We start from the raw sequence: 14483 nt of genomic DNA, 5'->3' as shown, positions 1-14483 counted from the left end.
CTCTATTGGGTATAGGCCTAAAACAGACGCCATACCAATGCCTCTATTGCCAGACCAATATCTAATTCACGACAGCATCATTTGCATTTCCTTATAAAATCATCACGTTGCATGCTATTACATTGTCAATGCACCTTCCATGAACTACAACGTTTATATCTTAAGTGTATTTACACTTTTCATAGTTGCCACAGTAAATTCTCACACTGTAAGTCTCATTCATACAAACAACAACCATTATGCAACCACCATTTTAAACCAATGAGTCATTACCACAGGCCAAGCTCTGGAGTCTGCAGCAGTGCAATCTATTCTAGACTCTCCACTCAGTCATTCTATCATGCTGAGCCTGAAGTGGTCCGTACCACTGATCTAGCTCTATTATTGGTCCATAGGTCAGGGGTGTTAATGAGGTCACTCTGAACTCAACAGTTCTAAAATTACCCAATGAGGCTTGACCTATGATTGGGGCAGGCCAATCAGCACCTACACTGACCGGCATGGGGCCTGGGTCATCTAACTCGATAAGGAACAACCAATTCATGCTGCCACAGTTCAGACAGACTTCGGCACAAAGTGGTGCTACAAAATCTTAAGATGCACTATAAATGAAATCTCTGCAAAACTGCTTGGGCTCTTGCCTTGCTAAGTGCATTCAACTATATTCAACGTTGAGGAGATTCTGAATCAGAAAATGAATAAAACAGTTTTTAGATTGCTTCCAATTTCAAATGAAATGACATTTTGTTTGTCCGGAGGGCACAATAATCCACGAGTAGTCAGTCTGAACTAGAGGATGAATGATAGAGCGCTCTAGTTTAGACTGTGGGAGGGAGGAGGGGGGAAGCTGAGGGTTACTGTTGACACAAGGTACTCACAGAAATATGATTGTCCACACCTTGATAGGTCTGCAACAAAGTGACAGACAGACACCAGGACCAGGGAGGGAGCAGAGAGCAGGAAGGAGGGGGGTGATAACAAGACAGGGGACAGAGGGAATGGAAAAACTATTAAACTGAAGAAAAACAACAGAACGAAGTTAATGATAGGCAATGCATAACAAGAAAGAGCTAAAGGTGGAAGATAATGAAAATCAAGCAGAGAACACAAATTAGCACGGCAGAAAGTGACTTTTGCCGACCACAACCAAGCTTGAAAAGGAAAGTATGAGAGAAGAAAATGGAAGGGGAAAGGATATGAAAATGTAACACAAACTAACAGTGCAGATGTCTGTATGTTTAGAAAAAAAGTGGTCTTTACTACAGGTGCTCTGTTAGATGACTGGAGTTCTGGGATGGGGGAGGAGGAGGAGAGGAGTTCGTCTCTAAAACCCGACCCTAGGCAACACATTGACCTTGTTTACATGCACACCAATATTCGGGATACTGTCACATCATGTCCCGTTTACAACAACACGAAAAGCTTGTATCCCGGTTATGAGAAACTCAGATAAGATGCCTATGATATGCTGATCTTCGACGGGATACTGTGGCATGTAAACATCTTATCCCGTTGACCGTTGTTTTTCGCGTTCTGCGCAGGCTCAGTTTCGCATATCATAGGTGTTGTGTGATGATGTTCTCATCTGATATTCAAACAAAAAACTAAGAATCTGCTCAATTTGATCCACCATAATTACATAACAATTTATTTTGCTGATACTCCGTACTGGTCCATATAGCCTACTGGCTAATTTCACCAATAATTTAGACATGCTTTTTCTGACATTTGGTAGGCCATGTGTTTGTCAACTATAGTTAGATACATGTTGTTTCTCTTCTGTCATAACTGCCCCAGAAGACTATAAAGTATGCTCACCAGAATAATGTCTTACATCGATAGAATGAATGCACTAGTAATCTAGTTAACACCGGTAAAGTTAGTTTCGTATAGGGATCAGTCTGTTCGTATAGGGATCAGTCGTGTAAGTCTGTTTCGTATAGGGATCAGGGAGAAAACGGAATTACTAAAAACGGTGGAAAGATTGGTCTTGTGCAAAATGTCCAAATGTCATCAGTTTGATAGGTTTTAAGGAAACGAAAAGCTGAGAAAACGATGAAACACATTTCTGATAAGACTTCAGTTCATATTGGTTGCATATTTTATGTGGTTGAAATACTGTCTACTTGTTTAACAGTGCCAGAGATAACACATTACACACACATTGACATTTTCGTCAAGAGATGCTGAAAGAAATAAATCATATTTCTCCACTCCTGTTCCCGAGACCAAATAAACATTTGTTGTATAATTTTACTGCAAGAAATGCATAAATCCCCTGGAGTTGATATTATTATTTTACATGTAGAAGGTTACAGGCCTACAGTCAGTGTCCTTATTTCAGTTACTGTTTCCATTTAACCCATATGAACTTAAATGAGGATTTTCTGTTTATTCATGGTTACATGGATACTCGTAAGCGGGATATCAAAGGTGCTTGAAAGCAGCTTAAGACCTTAAGCAGGATATGAGCTACTATCAGGAATACTGTGCGCATGTAAACGTGGTCAGTGACTAGGGTCTAGTTTCAATGACGGACTCATTTGGCAGAGAGGAACTACGTCACTGCCTACTTCACTACTTTATCTGCTTGAATAAAAAAGGATTTGAATCGCGACATTCTCACGTCTGCCACGTGATTTTTCTTTCTTTTTCTTCCTTATCGACATAGGCAGTGACATCGATCCTCTATGCCGAAAGAGTCCATCACTGAAACAAAACCCTAGTCACTGTTGCCTAGGGTCGAGTTTCGAGACTAAAGAGGAGTAGGGGAGTAGGTGGAATCTCACCCTAAGGCCAGTGAATGCAAACAATCAGGCTGTTTGTATTACAGCAGGGTCTGGCGTCAGTAGGAGGGGCCACTGGATGCCAAGATAAGTGTGTATGTGTGTGTGTGTGTGTACATGCGTGAGTGTGTCTGGTGTGTGCACGTGCAACTTTAAGTAAGTGCTGGGCCGGCTCCCTGAAACTCCAGAGGTCACGTAAAACAGTCCTGGCTGGTGGTGAGATCATAGCCACCGCTCACTGCACCACTCCTGTGGTGCCTGACACACTGCCAACTCAGTGGGTGTGAGGAAGGGACCAGGCATCAGGTCCTGGGAATGGCTCTGCATCTCAATCACATCATTTGAAGTGCTACCAGCCTTGGCTTGTAAGCAGCAGGACATTCTGTCTAAAATGTATTATATGGCCTGTAATGAATCTAACCAGCAGAGCCTCTCCTTTCAGGCAGGGTTCTGTTCCTCACATTACCTACCTCTCAGTTCTGTGCACAGATCTACAGATCTATAGACAGTGTAATGAATCTAACCAGCAGAGCCTCTCCTTTCAGGCATGGTTCTGTTCCTCACATTACCTACCTCTCAGTTCTGTGCACAGATCTACAGATCTATAGACAGTGTAGCAATTAGCCTGGCAACCAAACTGATTTATGTACATTACACTGCAGCATTCAATCTGATTTAACCAGGCTATGTCAGAGCAGCTATTTTTTTAATTTGACCTTTATTTAACTAGGCAAGTCCGTTAAGAACAAATTCTTATTTTCAATGATGGCCTAGGAACGGTGGGTTAACTGCCTCATTCAGGGGCAGAACGACAGATTTTTACCTTGTCAGCTAGGGGATTCCATCTTACAACCTTTCAGTTACTAACACTCTAACCACTAGGCTACCTAGCTACTTGAACATGCTAGTGTTGTTTTTTCCAGGATCTCTGTATCATGTGTATTGCATGTGTTAGGGCTGGGTGATATGGCAAAAATGTATGAGTAGTGCATGTCCCTAGGGTGGCAACACATACATTCTAAGTGATTCCAATGGGTCTTTCTCCATTCTGATTGTTTTATACTGTTCAATTCACCCAAAAATAATTTTCCGCATTTTCTTCAATTTCTGCATTTCTTGCACTCATTTTAGACCATTTCCACACTGCCACGTAGGGCTGCACAATATAGGCAAACAATCTAGACCTTATTTTTAACCAAATGTTGCAATTGTGATTTGACTTGCGATTTAGAGCAAAACACTTGGGTGAACTGTAAAAATGATTATTCTAATTCCATAGTTAGAATATAATAGTGGGCACTTTGAATACAATAGATGACGACAAATGAAAACCCCAGGAAGGAATTATTGTGACAGGGTAGGAACCAAAGTGTTGATAAGTGTTTACTTGGGGACCCTATAACTTTTGGCTACATTGAATGTTTTCTCTTAGCTATTTCATGTAACTAACATATTCATGCTTTGTGTATTCCTCTTTGATTTAGAAGATACTGTTGCACAAAAAACATGATGATTTAGGTCTACATCATCAATGCTATTATCAGGCTGTATAACTAATTACAGTACCAGTCAAAAGTTTGGACACGCCTACTCATTCCAGGGTTTGTATTTATTTTTACTATTTTCTACATTTTATAATAATAGTGAAGACATCGAAACTATGAAATAGCACATATGGAATCATATAGTAGCCAAAAAAGTGTTAAACAAATGAAAATATAGTTTATATTTGAGATTCATTAAAGAAGCCACCCTTTGCCTTGATGACAGCTTTGCACTCTCTTGGCATTATTTCAACCAGCTTCATGAGGTAGTCACCTGGAATTAATTTCAATTAACAGGTGTTGCTTGTTAAAAGTTCATGTGTGGAATTTCTTTCCTTCTTAATGCATTTGAGGCAATCAGTTATGTTGTGACTAGGTAGGGGTGGTATACAGAAGATAGCCCTATTTGGTAAAAGACCAAGCACAATTTATGGCAAGAACAGCTCAAATAAGCAAAGATAAATGACAGTCCATCAATACTTTAAGACAGGAAGGTCAGTCAATGAGGAACATGTCAAGAACTATGAACATTTCTTCAAGTGCAGTCGCAAAATACGTCAAGCGTTATGATGAAACTGGCTGTCATGAGGACTGCCACAGGAAAGGAAGACCCAGAGTTACCTCTGCTGCAGAGGATATGTTCATTAGTTACCAGCCTCAGAAATTGAAGCCCAAATACATGCTTCACAGAGTTCAAGTAACAGACACATCTCAACATCAACTGTTCAGAAGAGACTACGTGAATCAGGCCTTCATGGTGAAATTGCTGCACAGAAACGACTACTAAAGGACATGAAAAAGAAGAAGAGACTTGCTTGGGCCAAGAAACACGAGCAATGGACATTAGACCGGTGGAAATCTGTCCTATTGTCCAAATTTTAGATTTTTGGTTTCAACCCCAGTGTCTTTGTGAGACACAGAGTAGGCAAATGGATGATCTCCTCATGTGTAGTTCCCGCCGTGGGGCACGGATGAGGAGGTGTGATGGTGCTTTGCTGGTGACACTGTCAGTAATTTATTTATTTTTCAAAACACACTTAACCAACATGGCTACCACAGCATTCTGCAGCGGTACACCATCCCACCTGGTTTGCCCTTAGTGGGACTATTATTTGTTTTTCAACAGGACAATGACCCAACACACGTCCAGGCTGTGTAAGAGCTATTTGACCAAAGAGAGTGATGGAGTCATGCATCAGATGACCTGATCTCCATAATCACCCAACCTCAATCCAATTGAGATGGTTTGAGATAAGTCGGACTGCAGAGTGAAGGAAAAGCAGCCAACAAGTGCTCAGCATATGTGGGAACTCCTTCAAGACTGTTGGGAAAGCATTCTAGGTGAAGCTCGTTTAGAGAATGCCAAGAGTGTGCAATTCTTTCATCAAGGCAAAGGTTGCCTACTTTGAAGAATCTCAAATATAAAATATATTTGGATTTGTTTAACACTTTTTTGGTTACTACATGATTCCATATGTGTTATTTCATAGTTTTGTTGTCTTCACTATTATTCTACAACATAGTAAATAGTAAAAATAAAGAAACACTTGAATGAGTAGCTTTGTTCAAACTTTTGACTGGTACTGTATGTTTGCTCTGACTCAGTACATTTAGCTAGCCAGCTAACTAGTGATTAGAATTAGCAGCTAACACGATTTAGGCCCAACTTGCTAAGAAAATACAAACTAGCTGGTTGCAGATGTAAGAAACACAAACTAATAGTGTAATTATAAAACACTACTGGATTTATATTAAGTGAAAACAGCATCATTGTCATCAACATTGATCCATGTGTTGCATTGACCATACAGACTGAAGGCAAGTTTCTCGTGGTCGAGGAACAACAAATGCCCACCTTGAGTGACAAGGGGCGGGGCTATGTCTGTGTGGAAAGCAGCATGTTAAGAGAGAGCAGAGAGCGATGACTCAAATAGTGAAGTAAACTATAAAAATGGAAGTTTACACACAAAGTATCACGTTGTACAAACCAAATATTTAAATACCGATGTAGAAGGTAAAATAAAACCCCAAAACGGTCCATGGATCAATATCAGCGTATCGTAAAATACGCATGTGTTCATTATGTCTTACATTTATAATGGAGTCCTTAAACTTGATGTGGAGCCTGTAGTTGGAGATGGCGATGATGGTGTCATCGGCTCGGCCTAGATACTCCACCCCTTCCCCCTGCAGAGCTGGGAACGGTACCTGGAGGGGACCACAAACGTCAACGCAACGTTAAGACAACATGAACCACAACGCTTATTCAACATTGCATTAAGGACGTTGGATATCAGCGACAGAAACGTCACAAAGTTAAAACCTTGCAGTTTTTACAGTATATTCACTTCATTATCTTCCTATTAATCCCACTGTTCTCTGTAAAACTTGCAATGCAGCCGTCACACATCAAACCAGAGTACATGGTCCAATGGAGAATCAACACTATCCTGCTGATTATCACACCTGTTCGTGGTCTCTTAAATGTGTACCTAGTAGTGTGAAAAGACCTTTAGTTCTCCTGGTCAGTGTTGTTGGAATCTGATTGGCTTGTTCTCCAGGTGCTTGCACTGCTAGTGGTTGAGATCTGTTTTCGTAAACCGTATAGAAATATAACTACTTTCTCCAATCATGGCTAGTGGGAAGGTTGCTTACTTTTTCTGTGGCTTAACCAACATGGCTCGTCATTTAACATTTGTATTCATATTTACAGATCACATACAGGTTTGTTATTAAGGCACATGAAAGTTCACGTTCAAGAAGGCATTTCTTTTAAAAAGAAAGACAAAAAACCAAACATTTATTACCCTACTGTGAAGTAGGAACTAACGCCAAATGTCCAGCTTCTTGAATCTATTCACAAATGTGCTTTGTGGCAGTCTCCATTAGCACTAATAGCATAAAATGATCTATGTGAGAGAGGAGAGCAGGTTGGCTGTTCTTTGAGCCTGAGTGAACAGGCCGACAGGCAGGCGGGCAGGGAGGTTGTGTACTATGTACTGTGTGTGTGTGTACCTGGTTGACGGTACTGTCTTTGTGATGGTTCTCAAACCATCTAACATTCCAGATACATGCCCATTTCATTAGTCCCTCAGCCCAGACTCCATGCCTACATTCCAAATGGCAACATATTACCCATAGGGCTCTGTTCAAAACAAGTGCACTATGTAGGCAATAGGGTGCCATTTGGGACACAAGGATAGAGAAGACCCATGCATTAAGATAATTGGTTCCCATCACAGAATAGAACACGTTTCATCTTTCTCAGAAGTAGCACATTTATCTTAGCTGCTTAAAAACCAACAAGGTGGAGGGAGAGAGACAGATAAAAACTGATGATGCCAATCTCTAGTCTAAATGATGCCTCAAGTCGTCTAAAACAGGAAGCCAATTAACGAGATGCAGCCAAACAAACATTAATGATCACTGTGTTCAAACTTAATTCATCATTTTATTGCACTTTACTGAAAATGATTTATACTGAACAAAAATATAAATGCAACATGTAAAGTGTTGATCCCATGTTTCATGAGCTGAGATAAAAGATCCCAGACATTTTCCATAAGCGCAAAAAGCTTATTTCTCTCAAATTTTGTGCACAAATTTGTTTACATCCCTGTTAGTGAGCATTTCTCCTTTGCCAAAATAATCCATCCACCAGACTGGTGTGGCATATCAAGAAGTTGAGTAAACAGCATGATCATTACACAGGTGCACCTTGTGCTGGGGACAATAAAAGGCCACTCTAAAATGTGCAGTTTTGTCACACAACAATGTCACAGATGTCTCAGGTTTTGAGGGAGTGTGCAATTGGCATGCTGATTGCAGGAATTTCCATCAGAATTTCCATCAGAGCTATTGCCAGATAATTGAGATGTTAATTTTTCTGTCAATAAGTTATTTCTCATTGCCTGGGCCTGGCTCGCCATGGCTGCACCCCTGCCCAGTCATGTATGTGAAATCCATAGATTAGGGCCTAATTTATTTCAATTTCCTTATATGAACTGTAACTCAGTAAAATAGTTGAAAATGTTCCGTGTTGCGTTTACATTTTTGTTTAGTGTAATATTGACAGATACAAATTATGCCCATGTTCGTCTTGTCATTAGACTGGTGCGTGGCAACAGATGAGAAACATTTTAGCTGTAATTGATGTTTTACTGTGAAGTCTAAACTTGATGAAATAATGTCTAAATCATTTTCCTCTGCCTGGAACTTAGCTCTAGTCTTGTTCACTGGTGCCATGACAAAGGTCTGTAATGCATAATGTATAATTACTCTGTGTGTGTATGCCTGGTGAATTTCTAACATTTCTAACCTATACTTCTCTCTCTCGGAGTAGAAAGGCCTACTTTGATTCTTCTTTTCCACTCATGTCTCCTGGCATCAATCTTTACTTTACTCATCACCTCCGCCAAGCCTGCTGTCAACATGGGGGCCCCACAGGGGTGTGTGCTTAGTCCCTTCCTGTACTCACTTGTTCAACACGACTGTGTGGCCACGCATGACTCCAACACCGTCAAGTATGCTGACAACACGACGGCGATAGGCCTGATCACCGGCGACAATGAGACAGCCTACTACAGGGGGGTGGTCAGTGACCTGGCAGTGTGGAACACGCCCCCATCTACACCGTGAAGAAGGTGTGATAGCGTGTCTTTCCCCTGAGGAGGTTGAAAATACTTTGCATGGATCCTCAAATCCTCAAAATGTTCTGTAGTTTCACCATTGAGAGCATCTTGACTGGCTGCATCACTGGTATGACAACTGGTATGACAACTGCACCTCCCTTGATTGCAAGGTGCTACAGAGGATGGTGCAGACAGCCCAGTACATCACAGGGGCTGAGCTCCCTGCCATACAGGACCTCTATATCAGGCAGTGTGAAAGGTGAGTAGGCCGCCATTCGTTCTTTAACTGACTTGCCAAGTTAAATGAAGGTTAAATAAAAAATAAAAAATGTTAAATAAAAGGAAGGCAATTGTTCTAGACTCGAATCACCCAAGCCATAGACTGTTCTCTCTGCTTCCGCACAGCAAACGGTACTGAAGCAAGCCAGAAGACTGCTAAATAGCTAACAAAATGGTTACACAGACTATTTGCATTGACCCTTCTAATTTATTTTTGCACTGACTATGCACACACACACACACACACACACACACACACACACACACACACACACACACACACACACACACACACACACACACACACACACACACACACACACACACACACACACACACACACACACACACACACACACAAAGTCATATTATACGCTGCTACTCTGTTTATCATATAGCCTGATACCTAGTCACCTTAACCATATACATATCTAACCCTACAACTCCAGTATCCCTACACATTGTAAATATGGTTTTGGCACTGACTCTGGAACTGACCCTGTATATACAGTAGCTTACTTTATTTTGTTCTTATTTCTATTTCTCGTGTGTTTTTGTTCTACTTTGCTTTATTTATTTTGTATAGTACTACTGATATTGATTACTGCACTGTTGCGAAAGAGCAAGCAAGAAAGTCAATTCACCATGTGACAAAAACTTGAAACTGAAGTTGTGTACCAGACCCTTGTTGGCCAGCGAAAAGCGGGTTGGTTGTTGTTATGCTGTGAGCATTCACTAGAGACGACAGCATCTCGAAGAGCTCTATTTTGGAAAGACACAGCACAGAGTTGTTGCATAGTGACCACTTAGGCACAATAATACCTCATAATAATTGCCTCATCACACTCACTACTTACTGAGTCACTCTAAGAGCAGGACCTGTTGGGGCATGAACATACAGGACAGGCAGGGGAGAGAGGATTACTGTAAGATGTGAAATGGCCCAGCCCAGAGAAAACAACTCATTAAAAGCATTGGGCCTGGGTACTACAAAATGAATGTCTGTAAAAAATAAAACATTCATTATCTACTCAAACTCCCTTCTCTCTGGTGAAATGAATGATCAGAGAAAATGCACAAGGATCACAGCAAGGGGAGATGAGTGAGACTTTTGATTTGATTTTTTACATTTGATCACAGAAAATGTAAGAAATGGACAATCTTATAAAAAAAAAAACAGGGAGCATGCAGGCTTCCAAATGGAAGCATCACGAATCGATAGAGGCCGTGAGGCTTTACTGATGGCTCTGGATGGAACCTGGCACTGATGCTTGGCCCAGATAACACCAGACTGAATAAATGGTGAGGGCAGCGTTCAGTCTGGTTTAATCAGTCTCCTCTCCCTCCATGGTGGAGATTATAACCTTTACTTGTTTTTTATCATTGTCCCTCCCAGGCCAGCTCCTTGAACCAGCCCAGAGCAGTGCCCCATAGTCTGCCCTGTGCCCCATATATCTTACTAATGTTTGTGTTGCTGTTCATCTGTTACAAAAAGAAAGTGCCTGGGTAGCTTTGGCTTGGCAGAGGTGCAGGAGAGAGGGTGGGGTGCAGTGTCGATGGGGTCTCACAGATAACATCAGTAGTGGGCCTAAATATGAGAGCTGTTCAGATAAAGCTATGGGTATTGTTCTCTCTTTATGGGAGGTGTAATATTCCTAACATGATCTCTGAGTCTGACTGTCTATTATGAGAAACTGAAATGACAAGGAGACAATATCATCAGAATACTAACGAAGCCTCCAGGGGCTAAATCATGTGCACCGCTCGTTAACTGTCCAGGCAAGAGTGGATGAAGGCAATCCACTGCAACTCCACTGTCGAAGGCAGGGAACATCCTGCTGAAAGTGTCATACATAGTTAACATCCTGTACAGTCTCTCTCTGAGCTGCATCAAACTGGCTCTGTGGTTCTGCTCTGCTCCAAATAGAGTTGTATGACTCATAGACGGCCGGCTAGTGCAGCAGAAGATACAGTGTCACGTTTTTCCCTCTATCCTGCCTCAGGCAGTACAGATAAAAAGAGAGGGAAGAGAGACCTAGAGAAAGAGAGAGTGATGGATAGACGGAGGAAAAAGACCATGCAGAGACAAATATTTTATGACTTGGTGGTTTGTGAGTCGTGACTTCCGGTTTTAGGCAACTGGAGAGGGAGGGACACTCCAGAGAGGGGAGTGGAGGAGGAGAAAAGGGTGAAATGCAGAGCAATACCGTATGTGAAATGGACGATTGTAAAGCACCACTGTGATACTACTGTGGCAGAGGTCAGCTATACTGGCGGATGTCTGTAATTCGCCTACAGTGAGACCCAGTTAAAGTCAGTGTAGGTAGCACCTATTTCTCAATACGAGAAAAGCATATACAGTGCATTTGGAAAGTATTCAGACCCCTTGTTACAGCCTTATTCTAAAATGGATTAAATAAAACATGTCCTTATCATTCTACATAATGACAAAGATTTTTTAAAGTATTTAAACCCTTTGCTATGAGACTCAAATTGAGCTCAGTTGCATCCTGTTTTGATTGATCATCCTTGAGATGTTTCTACAACTTCATTGGAGTCTGTGGTAAATTCAATTAATAGGACATGATTTAGAAAAGGCACACACCAGTCTATATAATGTCCCACAGTTGACAGTGCATGTCAATGCAAAAACCAAGCCATGAGGTCAAAGAAATATTCTGTAAAGCTCCAAGACAGGATTGTGTTGAGGCACAGATCTGGGGAAAGGTACCATAGAATTTCTGCAGCACTGAAGGTACCCAAGCGCTCAGGACCTCAGACTGGGGGCGAAGGTTCACCTTTCAACAGGACAACGACCCTAAGCACACAGCCAAGGCAACGCAGGAGTAGCTTCGGGACAAGTCTCTGAATTTCATTGAGTGGCCCAGCCAGAGCCCGGACTTGAACCCGATCGAACGTCTCTGGAGAGACCTGAAAATGGCTACAGTATGCAGAGACATTCCCCATCCAACCTGATAGAGCTTGAGAGGATCTACAGAGAAGAATGGGAGAAACTACCCAAATACTGGTGTGCCAAGCTCAAAGCTGTAATCGCTGCCAAAGTTGCTTCAACACGTAGTGTGTAAAGGGTCTGAATACTTATGCAAATGTGATATTTCAATTATTTATTTTTAATACATTTGCAAAAATCTAAAAATTATAGTTTTTGCTTTGTCATTATGGGGTATTGTGTGTAGTTTGATTAGGAAAAAAAACAATTTAATCAACTTTAGAAGAAGGCTGTAACATAACAAAATGTGGAAAAAGTCAAGGGGTCTGAATACTTTCCGAATGTGCTGTAATAGCAACCTAGAGCACCTCAAAAAATTCCCAAATTACAAAGTCTTAAATACATTTTTATATTGTAATGTTGTTTTGAAAATTGGGCTTGAAGTTTTCTCAATCAGCTCTAACTTCGGAAACAATCCCATAACGCCCCGCGGTCAGTGTCACACAGTGAGGAAATATAAAGTCAGGCTCACCTTTCTATATATATTTTTTTTGTCCATAGGTATAAAGACAGTAACAGTATGGAGCTGGCGATTGCATTTTTATTCATCTCCTTTTTGATCGTCTTTTAAGAGTTTAGTGAAGTTTAATACATTTTAATCAATTTCAATTTAATCCACCAGAAAAGACAGAAGAAATAATACAACAAATAGTGTGGTTAAACTCAAATATAGCAATTGATTAAAAAAAACATACTTTTTAAAAATAGAAATAAAATCTTCGTAAATGTTGTCATAAATATGACTGGTGGAGTTATGATATACATGCAGCTAACTAAAACATAATGGAAGAGGAAAGTGGAAGGGGGAAAAAGTAAGGAACTTGTCTATCGGCCATGCATGAAAGAAAATGGTGATAAATAAAAAAGTATACCAGTTTCATTTAAGGACCAGAAAATTGACAGCCGTGCCATATAGATTGCAAAACAGTTTTCCATGGCACATGGTTTATGAACTGATACGCAAAACGACGCCGGATTCAAAACTTAGGATATTTAAATTTAAATTATTATACAGAACTCTTGCAACCAACATAATGTTATTTATATGGGGGATACAACATTCCCAGCTCTGCAGATTTTGCTGCAAAGAGACAGAATCATTAGATCATTTGTTTTGGTACTGGGGTTGAATGAAGCTGAAGGTTTGGACTAATAACAACAAGATATCTAATGTAAAACATACTGTGCCCGTAAAATGTATATAGGTTAGGAACTGTTTTTGAAAGAGTACAGTTTGAAAGATATGGCAAATGGAAATCAAATCGGATGGATATCAATAATATATGGGAGAGATTGCGTGTAGAGGAAGGACAAGAGTTAAAAACAACAGCTGGAAATATATATATATATAGTTACGTACGCCTCTATGAAGAGGGAACGCAACACCCTGCTACAACTCAACTCTCCGTGAAGTGAAAAAGGGATGGACTGTAGGTGCGAGTAAGGATGACAACAGACAGAATGTGGTACCGTTTACAAGGACTTTATTCCTTTACACGGTAATATGGGGAAAAAGGGCTGGACGGAACCAAAGCAAAGAAAGTAAATCTCAAAGCCCCCCTCTCCTATCTTACCTGCCTAACCAATACTTACCTAATTTAGCACCACCTGGTGCCCTAACCAAAACACAGGGGGTGGTTCGCCCAGGTCTTACCTATTGTGCCTAGACAGTGAATATGCTACGGGTATATGTATGCCCGCGGGCCTCTTGCCTAAGCACTCCCTAGGTGCCTTCCCCTTCCCCCCTGGGAACAAATGAAACAGGAGAACAAATAATTTCTCAAACAAACTAAGAAACAAAGAACATCAAATAAGCTCTATCTGAGCAACACACTCACTGAACATACCAACTGCTACCAACAACTAATATAGTAAATTATCCACAGCCATCAGCCTCCTCTCTCAGCAATGATCCCCCCCCCCCAAAAAAAACCCTCCTGAACAGAACACTGGCTTTTATATAGCTTCAAAATGAATGTGTAACTGGAGACAGCTGTGTCTTGATGAGGGGGCGGGGTCAGCTCTCCAATTAGCCATGAAGTCAACCAATCAGCTGCTTGAGGGATTTCAGGAAGCCATTTCCTGAAATAAACACATGCAAATACACAAACTACAACACAAACTGGGGAACGTAACAATATATATATATTTGCAAAAAAATATAGTGACACAGACAATTACATTGGTGGAAGCTACAATCTATCTGCAATATTAAAACGGATCTACCCCCGAA

At 40.9% G+C, this 14483-nt stretch overlaps 1 protein-coding gene across 1 annotated transcript in view; it reads right to left on the bottom strand.

The window, feature by feature from the left end:
• Nucleotides 1-14483, bottom strand: part of LOC135548753 (myotubularin-related protein 4-like) — a 158950-nt gene that overhangs the window by 37954 nt on the left and 106513 nt on the right. Inside the window, exon 4 of the mRNA XM_064978654.1 lies at nucleotides 6422-6538. Coding sequence (XP_064834726.1) covers nucleotides 6422-6538 — 117 coding nt within the window. The remainder of the gene's footprint in view (nucleotides 1-6421; nucleotides 6539-14483) is intronic.

Source organism: Oncorhynchus masou, chromosome 11 (genome assembly GCF_036934945.1).
Source record: "Oncorhynchus masou masou isolate Uvic2021 chromosome 11, UVic_Omas_1.1, whole genome shotgun sequence".
NCBI classification, from domain to species: domain Eukaryota; kingdom Metazoa; phylum Chordata; class Actinopteri; order Salmoniformes; family Salmonidae; genus Oncorhynchus; species Oncorhynchus masou.
Note: the sequence above shows the minus strand (reverse complement) of the source record. Positions and strands in the feature narration are given on the sequence as shown.